This window comes from Malus domestica, chromosome 03 (genome assembly GCF_042453785.1).
Source record: "Malus domestica chromosome 03, GDT2T_hap1".
In the NCBI taxonomy this organism is placed as follows: Eukaryota; Viridiplantae; Streptophyta; class Magnoliopsida; order Rosales; family Rosaceae; genus Malus; species Malus domestica.
In genome coordinates this window covers 27,243,543-27,264,674 of record NC_091663.1, presented here as the reverse complement: position 1 = coordinate 27,264,674, position 21,132 = coordinate 27,243,543, and the positions used below count along the sequence as shown (strand labels likewise).

At 36.0% G+C, this 21,132-nt stretch overlaps 1 protein-coding gene across 2 annotated transcripts; it reads right to left on the bottom strand.

Moving 5' to 3' along the window:
- Nucleotides 1-2,096: 2,096 nt before the first annotated feature.
- On the bottom strand, nt 2,097-14,522 carry LOC103434014 (EH domain-containing protein 1-like). Of its 2 annotated transcripts, XM_070819216.1 has the most exons (17): nt 14,097-14,522; nt 8,837-8,905; nt 8,617-8,696; nt 7,402-7,470; nt 7,236-7,293; nt 6,991-7,049; nt 6,827-6,869; nt 6,685-6,746; nt 6,051-6,164; nt 5,843-5,945; nt 5,697-5,746; nt 3,757-3,885; nt 3,423-3,674; nt 3,227-3,306; nt 2,976-3,102; nt 2,654-2,797; nt 2,097-2,581 (listed from the first exon to the last, which is right to left on the bottom strand). In XM_070819216.1, exons 1-17 carry the CDS (start codon nt 14,248-14,250, stop codon nt 2,396-2,398), a joined length of 1,779 nt encoding a protein of 592 aa, XP_070675317.1. In that variant the 5' UTR covers nt 14,251-14,522; the 3' UTR covers nt 2,097-2,395. The 2 variants fall into 2 exon arrangements, with proteins under 2 accessions (XP_070675317.1, XP_028956000.2); XM_029100167.2 differs by lacking the exon at nt 7,402-7,470 and having other exon boundaries at nt 14,097-14,391.
- Nucleotides 14,523-21,132: the final 6,610 nt, after the last annotated feature.

The following is a 21,132-nucleotide window of genomic DNA, read 5'->3' as shown; positions in this document are numbered from 1 at the left end:
GAGAAATAATATAAAATCTAAATAATACAAATACGTAGATTATAACAATGAAATCCAAGAACAGGATTTCACAAGTATAATCATGCCATAGTAATTTGATAATTCTAGTCAATATAACATTATTCATGGCCATAAGTATAATTAATGCATCCTATAATAGTACGCATACTTGTGCATCTCGTAGGATTATTTCATGAATTCCATCAATCCACTAAGTCTTATAAACGTTAGTCTAATCTAGACATAACGTAAAAAATTATTTATTAAATATATATGAAAACTAAATAAATATGAGATAATTAAAAGCAAAGATCCACTCACAATTATTTGCGAGATCACATCCGTTCAAGAGAGGAAAACCGGAGTCTTCAATAGTAATCGCATTGAAGCATAATATTGGAAGCCATTAGTAAAACTCAACTAAAACGATTAAATTTGGGAAAACAAAATGTGGATTTGAAATCAGGGTGTCGAAATACCCTAAGGAGGGTCCTAGGCAAATTTTGTAAAAAGTCAACGACCAACTAAAATGTCAACTGAGCTGGCCCGGCTGTCAACTACATTAAAATTTTGAAATTTCACTACATGGATGCTAAAAATGGACTCGAGGGCATCAAAATTAGCCTAGGAGGGTTTCCGAGAAAATTCCAAAAAAGTCAACAAAAGTCAACTAACGATCAACGGTTAACTTTAACGGAATATTCCCCTCCAATTTCAGAAATGGATCCGGGTCGAGTCAAATTGGTTAGTCGGAAAACCCACCGGAAACTAGGTTTTTTGGTAAAAAATTTGGATAATTTTCAAAGCTTCGTAACTTCGTTGTTTCTTAACCAAATTTGACCCATAATATATCAAAACGAAGATTGGGATGTGTAGAACAAGATTAAATCTGTTTGGAGTTCAAAAAGTGTCTGGATATGGCCGAAAAACTCTTATAAAGGTGCGGAGGTCGCCAGAAACTGGGAAAGTTCAAATGGTTATAACTTCTTCCATACTCAACGAAATTGGGTGATTCAAAACGAAAATCATACCTCTCGACGAGATGAAGAGAATGGTACCTTTAGTGACTGCTAACACGCCATGGATCGACCGAAAAAGTCACGGCCCGATTAAGTTTCGATCCTGACGACCTGGAAGGAAGTTCGAGGTGAGGTTGGGTGTTCTATGCTCGTGAGGACGAGATAAAGCTTGTGGTGCCCCTAGTTTGGATGGTGGTGGTCTGAAATTTGTGCACCTTGTGTGCACATGGAGAAATTTAGAAAGAGAGAGTGGGAGAGAAGTGAATGTGAGAAAAGAGATTGAACCGAGAGGTGAGGGAGACGGGAGAGAGAGAGAGAGATTGTGGGCCCTAGTGGCCACCAAAAAAATATCCTACCTAAAAAATTAATATAAAATTAATATAATAATTAAATAATTAAAATAGTAATTTTACAAAATATCTTTCTGATTCGTAATTTCATAAAATTTTCGTCGTAACTCCGATGTCCATTCCGTTTGTGCCTGTGCGTTCGTACCGTCGAGTAATTCGAGAATACGGTAAAATAATAGCTCATACGCGTCACGAAATGAAGGTCTACGAGAGTCAACAATCTCGCATGTAGGGCATTTTTGTCAATTTACTCTTTTAAAATTAATAAAATCATAAAATTAAGGATGGGTTGTTACAACCATCTTGCTTGAGTTATTTATACTAGAATTACATTGCTCTCTTACAAGTATTATAAGTGTTTTTATCGCTACTTTTGCAAGTGAAAAAGATTCCCTCAAGAAATTGATTTTGGACTGATTTTATTCCTTGAAATCCAATTTTCGTCACTTTACACCCAGAAACTCTATTTTTTATTATCAATACCATTTTCCGTCAAATCCGTCAATAAAACTGTTAAAACTGAGACACGGCATGTTGAGGCCCCCTTAATATTCTTACGCAACTTACCGATCACCTCTCAATCCTCACCTCCAGTTTACAAAAAGACATTGTCTAGACTGCCCTTGATACGAAATCACTTCCCAATAAAATTGACATTCCATAAGGAGCCTGCGATAAATTTTTCCTTTGTGCTGATAATACAAGTGATACATCATGTGCTACTATATAAGCGATGATAAATTTTCTTTTTTATATTATTAATTTTTTAACACAAGAATCTTACCACTTGTATCGAGACATGTGGTATACCATCCCGTGTTCCTAGCATTTTGAAAAATCTCTCCGCGCCTGCCTGAGAAACCTTCTATAGCGATTGGCAATATCTAAATCCCGGAACTATAATACGAGTTGAAACCATAATATGCTACAACAAACACCAAGTGCTCAAGAAGAGCAATGCTCCATCAACATATACATTTCAAAGCCACCATAGTTCATGATACTTCTCAGAACTGTTTGCCCCCATTAGTCGTATGGATTTTTGAATTTCTTCAAGAGTTCCGGGATATCATAACCCAGCATTTCATCAACGGCATCTATCATCTTAGGTTTTAACTTCTCGAAGTTGTCAATGCTGTAACCACTCAAGATGTCCCTGTAGCGGTTTACGTCCGGGAAATCCCCTGGAGGTAGATGGTGCTCCCCCTGAACCTGTATAGTACGTCAAGTGTGAGCAATATAGAGTAGAGAGTGCGCATACGCAGGGGAGGGAGGGAATGGTACCTTTTTAAATTCGTCTTCCAAATTATCAATAAGCTTCTGTTGAGCCGTAGATTTCCAAAACATGGCAGGCATCTCCGCCTTTAAATGGCTAATTATGCATGCATGTATCTTGGCAGCTCTGGCACGCTTCACAAATTCGTTGATCTGCGAAAAACAAAGGTCATCAAAATTCCATTCCATAGGAATCTGCAAGAAACATTCAGTTTAAATAAGGGGCCTTAACCTAATATCACCTCTACAAGAAGTTTATAAGTTTGCAAATAAAACCAGAGAGCATCTTGGTAAAGTAAAGATTCGAGATACGTAAATATAGCAAACTCACTTTGCGCTCACAAGCCTTCTTTGGAATATCGTTTAAATCAGACAGAAGATCTCCCAGTTCCTTTTCAAAGAGTTCTTTCCCGACTGGACCCGTAGCAGCCTCATTTACAGTTTTGTCATTGAATGAGCTGCAAAAGGGAAACTTAGCTTGCCAGGATCGAACCACGGTATTTGCTAGGAAACATTGGAATATATTTGAAACTATAGGATTTGCTTCCAAGGAATTAATGAATGCAAGGATGGAGAGGCTACCCGATATAAACTCGCATGACCTCGGGAGTATTAAAAACCCTCCCAAGTGACCACATCAACGCTCCATAAACCCTCATCAACTGCATACCAAGAATGAAAAATGATTTGAGCGTAACATCCAATGACCTAATTAAATTCCCACAAAAATATGTAGAGGGAAAATAATCAAAGAGATCCATGTATTGCCTATGCTTACTTGTTGAGTATCACTTTGATCTGCCTTGTTCAGAACAACACGAATTTTATCGTCATGGCCATGTAAAGATGAAATAACACGCTTGTACTCATCACTAACATCAAGTTTGTGAGGATCAAACAGAAGTAGAATGAGGTCACACTTCGCAGCAAACCACGAAGTTACCCCATTAAAATCATAGGCTCTTTGCGTCCGTTGCTTCTCTCCAGATAAAACTCCAGGAGTATCCACAATAGTAATGTGTTCTAGCAGCTTGGATATAAAAATGTGTAAGCTTTGGGTGTTTCAGTAGACAATTTGGAGAATTTCAAGGTGATTCTGAAAGACAACTCACAGAATGTGGCATTTGAGCACACTCAAACTTTGACAAGAAAGCTGTTCCAAAAGTTGTAAGACCGCTAAATGGCATATCAGCTTGGACGGCAATAGTATTCCCAGGAATACTTCTTTCATCAGGCCCAGACTACATGCAAGAAGAATTAGCTAGTAAACAATAATAATTTCAGAAGCATTAACAGAAAACAAAAAACTGCAAATGGAATTTGGAAAAGTTTAATGTCTACAAACAGCAACAGAATATATATCTTAACACTAACCCTATCAACTTTCTTAAGAAATATAAGGTAACAAATGAAGAAATCTCTCTAAGACATCATGTTTTTTGTACTAGTGACACCCAAAAAGCAAAAAGGAAAATGCACATGTACAACTGCTAAGCGTCGCAGAAGCATTTCCAAGAGATGCAAGAAATATTGTTAATTGTTTTATTGATCAATGACCACAAACACAAAATGTCCCTCAGTTTGTCTCCAAATTCCTAGAACTAGGCTAATAATAAGCTTAGTACCCTATCCAGACTCTTGGCATTCTGCCACGCTACACTGCAATCTGCCTTCCAAATTCCTGGCTCATGACTGATATGAGAGACTATTTCAACCAATAGAAACCAGACAAAATACAACTTTTTCTATTGAAATTTAAAATACAAGTCTCTAATATATAGGCCAAAATGCAAAGTTACATTTTCAAAATGTGCCAACCCACCCTAGTTTGGGAGTTTTAACGAAAAGCTCACGGTACTGTTCACTTTACCGAAAAATCACATTTTTATACTAAAAAGTCAATCCTGATACTATTCACTTTACCCTTTATTTTGTCCTTATCATTAAAACTCTAAAGTTTTCAAGCATTTTTTTATTAGTTTTCCTTAGTTTTTTAATGGAAATGTTAAGGGATATAAACCCCTACTGATAATTACTAAAAAGGACGACACATAAATATAAAGGAAAGGTTTCTTTAAATCAAAACACAAAAGTTTAGAGCACTTCCACCACTAAAAAGCCCCATGGCCAATAGGCAGTTCAATCCCCCTAAATGAATAGTAACAGCTGCCCTATTGTATCTCCACCCCTAAGTGAATAGTAACAACTGCCCTATTGTCTAGGGTATTCTCTTCCATGAATACCCTAGACAATTCGTATTTTCAACTAATCTCGTCAAACCATGTGTAATTTTCCAAAAGGTACAATTTTTGTGGATAGAGTTTTAAGTTTATTTGGTGTATTTATGAAAACTTTGAGAGAGATTGGTTGAAAGTATTTGAAAATATTGAAATTTGGTGTAAGGTAGAAGATAATGGTTAGGTTTTTATTAAAAAAAAATACAATTTTTTTATGTATTTTTTTATTAACTTAGTTAATCTAGATTGTTGGATTACAAAAAAATTGAAATACAACAACCCAGATTTTGACACATGGCCCAACTATAACATTTCTGATTTTTTGTCATATTTTTTTTAAAACTGAAAAACATTTTTAGATTTTGACACATGGCTAACGATAACATTTCTAGATTGATTCGACCTCATTAGTGCTGTTGCCACACAAGCTGCAGGCTATGGGAAGCACGCACTTGTTTTCTACTTGCTTGGCGCAAAAAAAAAAAAAAAAAAAAAAATAGAAATTGAGACCCGACTAACGTCAGCCTTGCGTTATATTCCTTAGGGACTAGGCCAGTTGATTTTTGCCTGGGAGAGAAACTGGGCACTATCCCCTAGGGGATTAGAGAGGGTTGGAAGTGCCATTAAGGCAAGTCATGGATGGCTATTTGTGTAAGAAGCTTAGTTTCTATATTCTTACTGAGTCCCTGTAAAGCCTTATTATATTACTTTTTAACTTGCATACAACCATATAAAACATTTACTTTAACTTTTAATTGCTAAGCAATTCAAGACTGTCTTAATGACAACATAAAAGGATATAAATTGACAATTACCATAACAACGACAAATCGATCGGTTGTAGGCTCAGGACCAATGTGAGCTCCTGTCAAAAGTGAAGTAAGATAGGGGATGAAATAGATGAACAAGCTTTCTGTGCAAGACAAACTACACAAAGACACTTTCCCAGAGGATAACTTACCTGGATAACTACTTTTAAGCAAATGTTTAATGAATGTTGTTTTCCCAGTGGAGTATTGACCCAAAAGCATAACCATGGGTTTGGCATCAAAATCACCATTTGTCTGCGAAATAAAGCAACTAAATATCAATTGATAACTATAGCATGCCACAATTAAATAGATGTTTGAGAAGATTGAAATAAATCTGAGGGAATGATACTCACTCACCATTAATGGGGATACAAAATTGTTGAACTTATAAGTAACTTCTAATGGCTTCAGCTTCTGAACATACAGTCTCTTCAACCCATCAATAATTGATGTTACAGAAGAAAGCGGTATCTAGAAATATGCCAAAGATTTTTTATAAGGTGAGTGCACAACTCATGTCTACCCAAGAGTATTGCAAATTTCATTCTGTATGCACAGGAAATTTTATCAACTCTGTCTGTGACATATCACGCATAAAATAGTAATAATAATAAAAAAAATAAAATAAACACTCCTAAAACTGACGTAAACAAAGCTCTTTTCGTTCTTTTTCACTATGTAAAATGGCCTCTCCTGGCCTTTGTTGTGGACAGAGTCCTAACGGACTCATAATTTCGCATGATCATTGATAAACTTAACCTAATAAAAACACAAGTATTTTTGCAATCAGCTTGAAGTATAACAACTCAGAGAGACTGGAATGCAAAACTATCATAAATTTCTCACGAACAATGAAAAATAAACTCAACTTATCAAAATAAGAAAATTCAAGTTAGTATCAAATAGAAACAGTTTTACGATAAATCCTTTTTTTCTGACTATCATGAAAGCAAAAGGGCAATTGCCTCTTAAAATAAGAAACAACATATACCTTTTTTGATGATTCTGGAGAAAACCAAAGTGCTGAAGGTGATTGCTGCACCACAGCAGTTCCTGCGTCACAGATTATATGTAAATAGACAGCAAAAACCAAAGGTAACAGTACACATCTCGTACTTAGAGAAATTCCTCACCATTTACTTTGTTTTCATTTGACTTGGGTAAATGCTTTTTATTCTGAATAAATTAAGTACACGAAATCAATTTCTTCGGCCATATACAACGAATTAATTAAAAATAAATAAATCCATGACAATGAGTAAAATAAAAATAAGAAAGGTATAAAAAGCCTACGTACCGCTAATAATAATGCATCCAAACCCTCCATAACAGGAGGTTTCAGACTTTCCAAGCCAACTAAAACAAAGCACTCAAAGTTTAAGTAAGAGCGTGCCAAACAAGATTTTAAAATTAATAAATAAATAAATACTTGTGTGCCATTCATATTTATTAAAAAGCAGGTATTACAAGTATTCAACTTATACATGAGATTCTACCAATCCAAGCATGCATTCCAATAAAAGTCAAACAAAAGAAACCCACCGTTGCTATTCAATAAACCGTGTGTAATATCATGTCCAGCTTGTGCATGAGAAACTAGCTGGAAATGAAAAAGTAACAACATGTCAGATTCCTATCAATCAAAATATTTGATTTTTGCTATATATATATATATATCAAAAATAAAAATATCAGTTTATAAAATAACCTGCATAGCGGCAACGAACTCACTGAAGCCAAGATATCCCTGCCTCTTTGAATCGGCAATAGCCCAAACCTTAAGAAAAGGAACGAATAAGGCTGGAAGCCACTAAAAAAATGATATTTGACAAATGTAAACCCAAAATTCAAGTAACAAAGTTTAACCAAAGAAAAAAAAAAGAAAAGGAAGGGGCTTTCTGCTACAAATGTAATGTAATGTTTGGCATAGATCATAGTCTTAAGCTTGAGTTTATCAAAGTAACCCAATCTGTGCCAACTTCCACGGCTCTACTCGCATATTAAGCGTCACAATAACTATGCATTGCTCAACGGAAATACAAACCCTCAACTCAATCCTAACAAAATATATTTCAAAAATGACCACGCGTTAACTGAGCTTACACTAACCTCTGCATCAAAAACAAATTCACCAAATACTAATAGTATTGAATTACAGCAAAAACAAGAAACAAATGAAAACGAGACGCACTAATTTGATAAAAGAAAATAGGGTAAATTACATTTGCACACCTCAATTTTAAGTCATATAACAAACTCATATCTCATATTACGAATTGATTGAAATGTCAGACATCCGTTAAAAAATTCGTCTATTTTTTTATTAAATGCTTACGTGGCAGGCATGGTACCCACCAAATTTGACACGTAGACTGACTGACAAATTAAATTGATTAATAGAAAATCACAAAATAAAGCCTCTCTGTTCTCTTTTTCCCTCTCTTCGAATCTCAGCACCGACTGGGGCTCTCGCTCTGATTCGCCCTTGTGCGCACCTGGAGGCGGAGAGCTGGGTTCAAGCCACGGCGAGATACAAGTTCGTGGTTGGTTGCAGGCGAAATGCAGATGCAGCTTACATGCAGGTTGCAGGCGATATGCAAGTGCAGCGGAGATGGATTTCATCGAAGACCAGATAAAAAATGGAAAAAGAGGAAAAAGAAAGGCAAAAAAATACAAAAAGAAAAAAAAAAGGGTTTGAATGTCAGTCCACGTGTCAATTAATGGAGGATCCACGTATCACATTTGCCATGTCAGTGATGACAGTCAATTTGACTGATTTTTTAACATAAATTTGATATTACAATAAATTAGTAAGTTAATGTATACATTGTTCGAAAGATAAAGAAGAATCGGTTTGTTATGTGACTCGGTTGGCATTACCCAAAAAAAAATATCAAATAAACAAAATAAAACGCAAATTAACCTGCTTGAGCTCCTCCCGATTCAGATTGGCCATGCCGAAGAACTGTATAGTATCACTCCCGGTGATGCGGCCATCAGCGTCTGAACAAAACAAAACCGACACTCAATTTACAGTTGCTCAATTTTCTCGGGAACCAAACAGAAAACTAAGAAATTTTCCCTGAAAAAAGAAATGTGAAGAAAATAAATGCGTGTTTGTGCGGAACAGTGTAAGTATGTACCTGAATCAACGAATCGAAACCATTCCTGGTAGATTTTCTGATGATCTTTCGAGCACGAACTGATCGGAACTGAAGAAATAAATTTTCATAAATCGTAACCAAAGAGAGAATAATCTGATCGAAAACTGGGATTTTTCAGATTTTAATTTTTCAAAATTTTTAAAACGGAAACGCTCTTGGAGGGTTTGTTTTTGTTTCTCCTTCCACCAGGGTGTCCTCCGTACCGACGGAAAGGGGGTTAATTCGTAGCTGTAGCCTGTATATATCATAAGTGGCGCGCGAAATAATAGAAAGGATGGACTACTTGTCAATCTGTAACATCCTACACAACTTTGTGATAGTCACTGGTTTTTAATCCCCTAAGACCAAGCATTTCAAATTCAACGGTGAAATCGAATATAATCTAATCTAACGATAAAAAATAGATTTAACGACCCATAATTAAATTTAAAGCTAAATCAATTAAAATTTTATTTAAATCAAAATTTACCCAAAAATTCTATATATACTTGTGTATTTATTTAAACATCCATGCAAAATTCACTTTCCTCATAACAGTTATTCCATTTTTTTCTTTCTACCCACTTCCAAAACTATTTCTTCCCATTTCCTAATTTTTCGAGCCTAATTGGTCAAATAATGAAGATGTTGCTTTGTGCTTGGCATGAGTTTCTATTAGTGAGAAGATGGTGTCGTCAGCACAGATAAAAAAAAAATGGCGTGTGAGCTAAAATAGTGGACAAATCAATTCCGACTCCACAGGGCCGGTCTAGAGATTTTTGAGGCCCGGGGCGACGTAAAAAAAAGTGCCCTGACTTCATGTAAGAAAATTATTTATTTTCACACATAAGACATCGAAAAAATTATACTTAGAAAAACACTTCAAACTCAATAATTTAGAAACACATAAAGACTAATTTATTTTGTATTGAGAGAGGGAAACAAAAAAACTTCAGGCTTACAAGTAGATAGATGATGAGTTTTGTTTTTCATCTGAACTTTGAATGTGTTTTTGAATAAATCGTGAGATGTTTTTTTTCTTATTTACTAACCTTGTCAATATGGGACTAAAAAATAATGATGTTTTCGAGTCTTTAATTGATATGTATTATTAATGAATGGGCACTAAATTAAACATTTTGATGACACGTCATATAATTTGCAAATTTGGTTTACATATTATTCTTTGTTGAAGATTAGACTTGAATTAAAACGAATATTTAAAAATAACAACCAACATAGCTACTAGATAGTAACTAAAAATAAATTAACAACCAAACAAAAATTTGTAAAAAATAAACATGCACATAGCATTTCGAACTTAGGACCTCTTGTTAATTTTAAACAACAAAAATCATTGTTTCTAATTAAACTTCTTGATCTTTTAACCAAATTTTATAAATTTATACTCTTATAAAAAGAAATTTGTAAAAAATGGAAGGTAAATAAGCACACATGGTGTTTTGAACCCAAGACCTCCTCATTATTTTCAAATGACAAACCACCACTTCTAGTTAAATTTCTATGTCTTTGAACCAAATTTTATAAATTTATACTCTTATAAAAATATATATAAATATACCGCCCTAATAATTTTGGTGCCCCTAATTTTTTTGGACCCTGGACGGTCGCTTTGCCTGCACTAGGCCTAGGCCGGCCCTGCGACTCCAACACCAACCAAAGGGAAGGTGGTGGTGTTCACGATCGGTGGAAGATTAAAAAAAAAAAAAAAAAAAAAAAGCGTGCACTTTGTGGATGTGAAGCTTGGGGTGAGCCGTAGTTGGCATGGCTAGTAGAATGAGCACCAAAGAAGTGGTAAGTGTCTACCTTCATAGTTTATTTTTCATGTATACAATCTTATTTTACAATTAATTGATCTTTATTTATTGCTTGCATAAGGTGAGAAAGCAATGGCGATTTACAAGACAAGAACTACACCCGAAAACCAAACTTTTAAGTTGCATCATGCTTGGGACATCCTCAAAGATTATATGAGGTGACCAACTGATGCGGACCAACGATGGGCAAAATTATTTGCTCATGAAGGCTCAAGTGTTAATGTTGACAACGCTACTGACGAATCGGTGACCCCATCTCCTACTATTGCAAGGGCGTCGGGACGAGATAAGCAAAAGGAAGCAAAGAGATAAGGAAAGATGTAAGATCCGATTGGTGCCAAGCTTTGTTTCGGAGTTGAAAAATTAATTGAAGGCCAAGGGTAGATCAAGGAAGAAATGTTCAAATGCGTTTACTGGAAAAATAAGGATGCAAGAGACTATTTAGCGCAAGAAAGGATTGAATTTGATGTAATGAGGGAGGACCCAACAAATACACTCCCAATAGAAAGAAGTTCTTCTATGAGAAGCAAGCAAATATTATAAAAATGAATGCCACAAGGAATATTTTTGAGGATGATAATCAATTGATCCATCTAACGTTTGTTAGTCGAGTCCGCCACAAAATCCACTACCAAGTCAAGGACAAAGTCAACCAAATGATGATGAATATTATTAGCATTAATAATTGTTATGATTTTTTTATTATCCTTTATTAATTTTTATTTATTGTTTGTATTAGTAATTGTTAGAAGATTGAAGCATATTATGTAGGTTTAGTGTTTTTCATGTTGTTCCATGACTTTTATGTTTCATTAGGTAGGTTTAGTGATTTTTCATTATTTATTGGAATTAAAATGTTTATAAAAATAAATTAAGATAATCTACATAAATTTTATTTTAAAAAAAGTTACTGAAAAAAGAATAGGCTAAAATTATTCTTTAATAATATTGGCTAAAATATTAAGCCAAAACCAATGGAGAAGAAAAGTTATTTATAGATTAGAACCTTAATTTTCTTGGCTAAAAATTAAATTTTAACCCGCACCATTGCACATGGTCTAAACCTTACAAATTATTGGCAATGGGGACACCTATATTAGGATGATCAAACTTGGAAAGTTGTTCAACAACAGGAGCACAATTATGCTACTAATTTTTTTATTATTCGTATTGGTGGAAGGCAACCCGAAGACCCAACCCAACACAATCAAGCTAACTACAATAGAAACGAAATGAAACTCGATTGAAAAGGGTCATGGATTACAAGACTCTCACAATGGTGGTCCGGGGCAGAGAATGACCAAAATATATAGGACCATCCGCCCGATGGACACATGACTATATACAGTTTGTTGTTTGCCCTTGATGGAGGACACATTCTTGTGTAAAAGAACTCGGATTGGGGAGAATGAGAGAGAGTGGGACCACAGTAGGATAAGTGTGGGCCTCAAAATGAAGGGGTGGTCCGGTCCAAGTACCGCATAATTCCTCTTGACGAAGACTCTCAATTCCTTTTTAGTTTCTCTCACCTTATCAATTTCCTCCTAGCTAGTCTTTCGCTTATTGCCACTTTTCTCTCCAAATCTCTAAACCTTAGATAGATCAACCTCAGTACCCTGACTTCTTTTCCTCACTACTACAATACAATTGTAATTACAACTTGCAAGATAATATAAATGGAGACTTTGGATGTGATTCTTAACTATTAATTTTCTTTGACTTAAAACCTTGTTGGTTTTCAGTTTTTTATCGAAGTTCCTTACATTAATGTAATAATGTATTTTTATGTAGGTTATTATATTTTTTAAATTCAAAATTGAAATTTGTAGTTGTTTATATTAATGAGATTTTAAATAAAATTGATAATTTGTGGGATTAAAAATATTAAAAGATAAATTATACTCTCCAATATATATAATATATATGGGTATTTCATCAAAATTAACCAAAAAAAAATTGTACCAAAACATGTACCACCACAAAAAACAAAGATATTAGGCTTTAGTAAATTTCTTCAATTAAATTGACATGGATCCATTCTCAAATCAACCAAAAAGAATGTACCATATAAGTTTAAAATTTTGGATTAAATTGAATGAATTTTATATTAAAAAAGGGTACATTTTATATATTTTTTTAAAAAGTACATTTTACATATAATAAAATGGTACATTTAAGATTAAAAAAAATTAAAAAAAAAGTATACAAATGGGTACATTTAAGGTTAAAAATTGAAAATCTTTTTATAAAAAATTAATGGGTACAAACTTATTCTATTTTTTTTATTTTTTATTTTGGAAATGTTTTGAATTTAAAATTAATTATGAGTTTAATAAAGGTGCGAGCAGTAAAACCCTGAATAAATTACTATTTTTCATTTAAAAAAAATAATGTAACTCACATGTAAATTCATTAATACATTAATGTTAGGGATTTCGATCAAAATTTGAAAACTAATAAGATCTCAGTCAATTAAAATTGGGAACGAGTGATTAGATACTAATTTAAAGAAATAAGAGAACAGCTAGAAGGGGAGAATTACAGACAGTAAGGAAAACTAAGGGAAGTATTAGACCAAGTATATACATCTCCTAAATGCACCCTCCAAACTCCAAAACTCTAAATCTTTATCCAAAACTTCATTGGGTTGCAATAATACACAATCCTACAGTTTCTGTTGGACCATTGTCTTAAGAAATTCCAACCGTTTTACCCAACAACCAAAGAATGGCGAAAATTACTGCATTGACTAAGGCATAACTCTGTTGTTCTACGACATAAATAGGCCCTGCTTAAAATGAGCCTAGACATAAACAAATGAAGTGAGTGGAGAACCAAAACTTTGGAATTTACTTTGGTGCCTCTAGCATTACTCTATACCAAAAAGTGTCTTTCTCTTTGCATACAACGGGAACATTAAGGTGATGATATTCAAGTCTATCACGCACTTTTTGTGTTTTTAATTTACTCACATGACATTGCGTGATTGATTTGGTATATCGCCACATTCGTCCCCGAGTTGCATGTAGGTGATGATATTCAAGTCTATCACGCACTTTTCGTGTTTTTAATTTACTCACATGACATTGCGTGATTGATTTGGGATATCGCCACATTCGCCCCCGAGTTGCATGTAAGTTATTCTCCATAACAATATACAAAAGACAAAGATTAAACTACAAACCTAAAAACAATTTAACAAGTGAAGTCTTCCACTCTTGCAGAAGCACAAAGCTTCCAGATCATTCGAGGGAACAACTCACATTTCAGCATAATTATCAGCAAAATTAAATCTATCAAATTAATCAAGCTACAAAAGTTACCTATTTGTGATCTCAACAAACAAAGATCCAGATTATGATTTGTTTTTTTTATTTTTATTTATTTCCCCCTTTAACGTCTTATGATCTTAGCAAACGTACCCGTTTCGAGATTCAAAGCAGGATACGAGTTCTTCCTCCTCTCGGAGTCTTTGAGATTGATATATCCAACAAGAGCGAGGAGCAGTACGATGCCCGCACTTCTAGTATACGCAAAAACAACGCCGATCAGCACCAACCCGTAGATGATCGTCATGCAGAAGTCGTGCCTTTTCTCCAGCTGGGTTTCCGGGAAAACTCTCAGATTCTCGGGAAAATTACGCTGGTTTATCTTTATCCCTCGTAAATCAAAGAATTTTTTTTTAAAGGCAAATACTTATGTGTTTGATTCGCCCGTGGAATCTGATGCGGCAGCGAGCCTAATGCAACTTGAAAATTGCTCACATGCATTTGGAATTGGAATAATAATGACAATGCACTTTTAATAACTTAGAGCATCTCTGATATTCATGTACCTAAAAGAAAATTAGGGATTCCAACTACCACTTTTCATGATTTATTTAGGGACTTTAAAGAATAGTGTACCTAAAAGAAAATTAGCTCCAATGGGAGTGTTCTTAGACCTACTCCAACCTTTAGAGTAAAACTTAAATTTTAGGTTCTAAACCTACTCCAACTTGCTCTAACCCTTGGACCAAATATAAGTTTTAACCCAAAACTTCATTTTTTGAGGCAAATTTAGCTCAGAATTTCTTTTGGGTTAGTAGGTTGGCTCACCATATATGTGTACTTTTTTGTTAGTTTTATCTTTATAAATTAATTGAATCCAAAGACTGAAATCTAATATGATTAAAGCCAACGGTAAAAAAACAAAGTATAATAGTCTAAATATATAAATCCAACGACTAAATAATTAAAAAAAAATCTTTCATGCATTTCATATTCTTTTACAGTATTCCACTAGTTTCATGGTATGAATTTAGTGATTTTTCAATATTTATCGGAATCTAAATATTTTTATGTTAAAATGTTCATAAAATTAGTTAGGATAATCTACATAATTTTGTTTAAAAAAAAGGTTACTTTAAGAAAAAAAATTTATCCTATATTCATTCTTTAATAATCTCGGACTACAAATTTAACCTAGAATGGTGGAACAGAAAAACTGTTTCGGAGTTAAAACCTAAATTTTTTGCATTAAAAATTTTAGATTTTAAACTAAGAGTTGGAGATGGTCTTATAGTATAGTCCTTAAATGTAGGGACCAAAAGATTAAAAAGTTCCGGGAAAACTATCAGATTCTCGGAAAAATTACGTTGGTTTATCTTTATCTCTCATAAATAAAAGAGTTTTTTTTTAAAGGCAAATACTTATGTGTTTGATTCGCCCGTGGAATCTGATGCAGCATCGAGCATGAAAGAATGCAACTTGAAAATTGCTCACATGCATTTGGAATTGGAATAATAATGACAATGCACTTTTAATAACTTAGAGCATCTCTGATATTCATGTACCTAAAAGAAAATTAGGGATTCCAACTACCACTTTTCATGATTTATTTAGGGACTTTAAAGAATAGTGTACCTAAAAGAAAATTAGCTCCAATGGGAGTGTTCTTAGACCTACTCCAACCTTTAGAGTAAAACTTAAATTTTAGGTTCTAAACCTACTCCAACTTGCTCTAACCCTTGGACCAAATATAAGTTTTAACCCAAAACTTCATTTTTTGAGGCAAATTTAGCTCAGAATTTCTTTTGGGTTAGTAGGTTGGCTCACCATATATGTGTACTTTTTTTTAGTTTTATCTTTATAAATTAATTGAATCCAAAGACTGAAATCTAATATGATCAAAGCCAACGGTAAAAAAAAAATATAACAGTCTAAATATATAAATCCAACGACTAAATAATTAAAAAAAAAATCTTTCATGCATTTCATATTCTTTTACAGTATTCCACTAGTTTCATGGTATGAATTTAGTGATTTTTCAATATTTATCGGAATCTAAATATTTTTATGTTAAAATGTTCATAAAATTAGTTAGGATAATCTACATAATTTTGTTTAAAAAAAAAGGTTACTTTAAGAAAAAAAAAATCCTATATTCATTCTTTAATAATCTCGGACTACAAATTTAACCTAGAATGGTGGAACAGAAAAACTGTTTCGGAGTTAAAACCTAAATTTTTTGCATTAAAAATTTTAGATTTTAAACTAAGAGTTGGAGATGGTCTTATAGTATAGTCCTTAAATGTAGGGACCAAATGATTAAAAAGTTCCGGGAAAACTATCAGATTCTCGGAAAAATTACGTTGGTTTATCTTTATCTCTCATAAATAAAAGAATTTTTTTTTTAAAGGCAAATACTTATGTGTTTGATTCGCCCGTGGAATCTGATGCAGCATCGAGCATGAAAGAATGCAACTTGAAAATTGCTCACATGCATTTGGAATTGGAATAATAATGACAATGCACTTTTAATAACTTAGAGCATCTCTGATATTCATGTACCTAAAAGAAAATTAGGGATTCCAACTACCACTTTTCAGGATTTATTTAGGGACTTTAAAGAATAGTGTACCTAAAAGAAAATTAGCTCCAATGGGAGTGTTCTTAGACCTACTCCAACCTTTAGAGTAAAACTTAAATTTTAGGTTCTAAACCTACTCCAACTTGCTCTAACCCTTGGACCAAATATAAGTTTTAACCCAAAACTTCATTTTTTGAGGCAAATTTAGCTCAAAATTTCTTTTGGGTTAGTAGGTTGGCTCACCATATATGTGTACTTTTTTTTAGTTTTATCTTTATAAATTAATTGAATCCAAAGACTGAAATCTAATATGATCAAAGCCAACGGTAAAAAAAAAAAAATATAACAGTCTAAATATATAAATCCAACGACTAAATAACAAACAACAACAACAAAGCCTTTTCCCACTAAGTGGGGTCGGCTATATGAATCCTAGAACGCCATTGCGCTCGGTTTTGTGTCATGTCCTCCGTTAGATCCAAGTACTCTAAGTCTTTTCTTAGAGTCTCTTCCAAAGTTTTCCTAGGTCTTCCTCTACCCCTTCGGCCCTGAACCTCTGTCCCGTAGTCACATCTTCGAACCGGAGCGTCAGTAGGCCTTCTTTGCACATGTCCAAATCACCGGAACCGATTTTCTCTCATCTTTCCTTCAATTTCGGCTACTCCTACTTTACCTCGGATATCTTCATTCCCAATCTTATCCTTTCTCGTGTGCCCACACATCCCATGAAGCATCCTCATCTCCGCTACACCCATTTTGTGTACGTGTTGATGCTTCACCGCCCAACATTCTGTGCCATACAACATCGCTGGCCTTATTGCCGTCCTATAAAATTTTCCCTTGAGCTTTAGTGGCCTACGACGGTCACACAACACGCCGGATGCACTCTTACACTTCATCCATCCAGCTCGTATTCTATGGTTGAGATCTCCATCTAATTCTCCGTTCTCTTGCAAGATAGGTCCTAGGTAGCGAAAACGGTCGCTTTTTGTGATCTTCGCTAGATTGCTCCGGTCATTAGTGTGGATAAGTATATAAATGGATAGAGATAGAAAAGCAAACACAAGATGTACGTGGTTCACCCAGATTGGCTACGTCCACATAATAGAGGAGTTCTCATTAATTGTGAAGGGTTTACACAAGTACATAGGTTCAAGCTCTCCTTTAGTGAGTACAAGTAAATGATTTAGTACAAATGACATTAGGAAATATTGTGGGAGAATGATCTCGTAATCACGAAACTTCTAAGTATCGGAGTGTGGTATCGTCTTGACTTGCCTTATCTGTCTCATAGGTAGATGTGGCATCTTCTCTGGAAGTACTCTTCCTCCATCCAGGGGTGGTATCTTTAACTGGTGTAGATGCACAAGGTAATGTATCAATTTCACTTGAAGCTTACTTGTAGTTTCAGGCTTGGTCAAGCGCGATACAAACCATGTAGTAGGAGTCCCCCAAGTCGCCGAGCTAGGGGATCTGCTGAAAGAGGTGACAGACAAGGTAAGCAATCAGAGCTCCGGCTGATTGTTCACCTTCTCCCCATCTTGCAGCAGCATGAAGGATAAAGAGAAGAAAAATGAGAAGATATGATATGAGATACTTTTGCTTTTGAAGAAGTAACTTTCCACAGGCTTATTCTTGAACTGAGCTGGAGGGTTTTCTGGTGTCCTCCAGAGTATAAGGCCGACTGAAGAATTTGAGGGTCAAAACAAGTCCATCAAATCTAGAGTACGTTCGACCCTGCTGATATGGGATACTTTTGCTTTTGACAGAGTAATGGATGTATCGGCACGTGTGCTGTTACGCTTGTCTCCACATGCTTCCTTGTATCCTTCGCACTTGCCCTATCTGTTCCTCAAGCAGATGCGGTATCTTCCCTGGAAGCATAAGATGTTGAAGATGAGTACTCGAGAGCAATGCCAGGTAAGTAATCACGTAAGGGGTTCCAGGCAGTCAGTTCTTGGCTGGAAGCTTGATTCCAAGTGCTGACTGATTGCTCTCTTTCTCCTTGTCTTGCAGGTAAGAACAAGGCCAAAGGAAAAGACAGGGAAAAAGCATGATATGGGATACTCTTGCTTTTAACCCTGATGATATGAGATATTCTTGCTCTAGTATAGCTTGTTTGCAGAGGTATTATCGGGGGGAAATAAAGCTGAATATTTCGAAAGGCTTCGTTGGGAGTGCCCTCTCATATATGAGGAAGGGTTGAGCATTTTTGCAGGTCTGCCTGTCCGTTGGGGATGGAGGTCGACATATATAGGAGTCTCCCTAACAACAAGTAGTAATGCTATTCCTTTACCCTGCTTGGTCATAGCACGGTAGTGGGAGCTGCCAGCTTCACATGTTTTAACTCTGTCAGAGCACTTTGAAAAAGTGGTCTGTGGTATCTGGCTCTCGAGATTCGGAGAACGATGCCTCTTCGATTTTTGAGAAAGCAATCATGCTGGGGGTCTGGCTCTCGAGATTCGGAGAGCAGTGTCTCTTCGACTTTTGAGAAAGTAATCATGTTGGGAGTCTGGCTCTCGAGATTCGGAGGGCGATGCCTCTTCGATTTTGGAGCAAGCAAAAGTGTTTTATCGAATGTGAGTAAAGGTTGGGCATGTTTGCTAGTCTACCTTGCCACGAAGCACAGAGGTTGACACACAGGGACTTTTCAATTATCCAGCAATGGTACTGTTCCTTTACCCTCTATTCGATTTTGAGAAAGTAGTCATGTTGGGAGTTTGGCTCTCGAGATTCGGAGGACGGTGCCTCTTCGATTTTGGAGCAAGCAATCTTGTTTGGAGTGTTTTCTCGAATGTGAGTAAAGGTTGAGCATGTTTGCTAGTCTACCTTGCCACGAAGCACAGAGGTTGACACACAGGGACTTTCCAATTATCCAGCAGTGGTACTGTTCATTTACCCTTGTGGGTAATAATATGGTAGCTAGACCTTCAAAATTTATGTGTCTAAACTTTGTTAGTGCTGTTTCTTTGCTATTCTTTTACCTTTCTTGGTCAGAGCGATGTAGTAGGAGCTGCAAGCTTCACGTGCTCAACTTTGGCAGAGAACTTTGGCAAAGTTATCTGTGGTACCCATGAGCTATTGTTGCGTGTGGGAAGTGGGTGATTGAACAGTAAGATTCATGTGCTTTCTACTTCACTAGAAGTCTTCGACAGAATGCACATAATTTCCGTAAAGCTGAGTGTGCGTGTGACAGGTGCTGACAAGGCTAGAAAAGTAGGTGCCTCTTCGATTTCTGAGATCGGCCCTCGTGGTCTCTGAGCAGCCCAGCTTTTGAGAAAGCGAGTGCCTCTTCGATTGATTCGGAGAACGATGCCTCTTCGATTTTTGAGAAAACAATCATGCTGGGGGTCTGGCTCTCGAGATTCGGGGAGCGGTGTCTCTTCGATTTTTGAGAAAGTACCCATGTTGGGAGTCTGGCTCTCGAGATTCGGAGGGCAGTGTCTCTTCGATTTTGGAGCAAGCAATCTTGTTGGGAGTGTTTTCTCGAATGTGAGTAAAGGTTGGGCATGTTTGCTAGTCTACCTTGCCACGAAGCACAGAGGTTGACACACAGGGACTTTCCAATTATCCAGCAATGGTACTGTTCCTTTACCCTCTCTTCGATTTTTGAGAAAGTAGTCATGTTGGGAGTCTGACTCTCGAGATTCGGAGGACGGTGCCTCTTCGATTTTGGAGCAAGCAATCTTATTGGGAGTGTTTTCTCGAATGTGAGTAAAGGTTGGGCATGTTTGCTAGTCTACCTTGCCACGAAGCACAGAGGTTGACACACAGGGACTTTCCAATTATCCAGCAGTGGTACTGTTCCTTTACCCTTGTGGGTAATAATATGGTAGCTAGACCTTCAAAATTTATGGGTCTAAACTTTGTTAGTGCTGTTTCTTTGCTATTCTTTTACTCTTCTTGGTCAGAACGATGTAGTGAGAGCTGCAAGCTTCACGTGCTCAACTTTGGTAGAGAAGTTTGGCAAAGTTATCTGTGGTACCCATGAGCTATTGTTATGTGTGGGAAGTGGGTGATTGAACAATAAGATTCATGTGTTTTCTACTTCACCAGAAGTCTTCGACAGAATGCCCATAATTTCCGCAAAGCTGAGTGTGCGTGTGACAGGTGCTGACAAGGCTGGAAAAGTAGGTGCCTCTTCGATTTCTGAGATCGGCCCTCGTGGTCTCTGAGGATCCCAGCTTTTGAGAAAGCGAGCGCCTCTTCGATTTCTGAGATCAGCCTTCGTGGTCTTTGAGCAGCCCAGCTTTTGAGAAAGCAAACGCCTTTTCGATTTCTGAGATCAACCCTCGTGGTCTCTAAGCAGCCCAGCTTTTGAGAAAGCAAACGCCTCTTCGATTTCTGAGCAGGCGCCTCTTCGATTTCTGAAGCTCCGTCGAGTGCAGATTTTTATAGGGGTTGGCATTAAGTTCCAAAGCACACTTGAATCTCCACCAGTAGAAGCTCCATTCTTGCACTTCTAAGATCTTGATTTGTCCGACCTCTTCTCTCTTCAACACCTTTGAAAATGTCTGGCCCCTTCGACCGTCGTTTTAACTTGAACCTTGTTGAAGAGGCAGCCCCGCCTTCTCCAGACAACATATGGCGCCCATCCTTCGTCTCCCC

Coding starts and splice junctions, on each gene's coding strand:
- LOC103434014 (XM_070819216.1), bottom strand. CDS start 14,250: ATGACGATCATCTACGGGTTGGTGCTGATCGGCGTTGTTTTTGCGTAT. Junction 8,906..14,096: donor TGCTTTGAATCTCGAAACGG/GTACGTTTGCTA, acceptor TTATTTCTTCAG/TTCCGATCAGTTCGTGCTCG. Junction 7,294..7,401: donor AGTTCGTTGCCGCTATGCAG/GTTATTTTATAA, acceptor TTTCATTTCCAG/CTAGTTTCTCATGCACAAGC.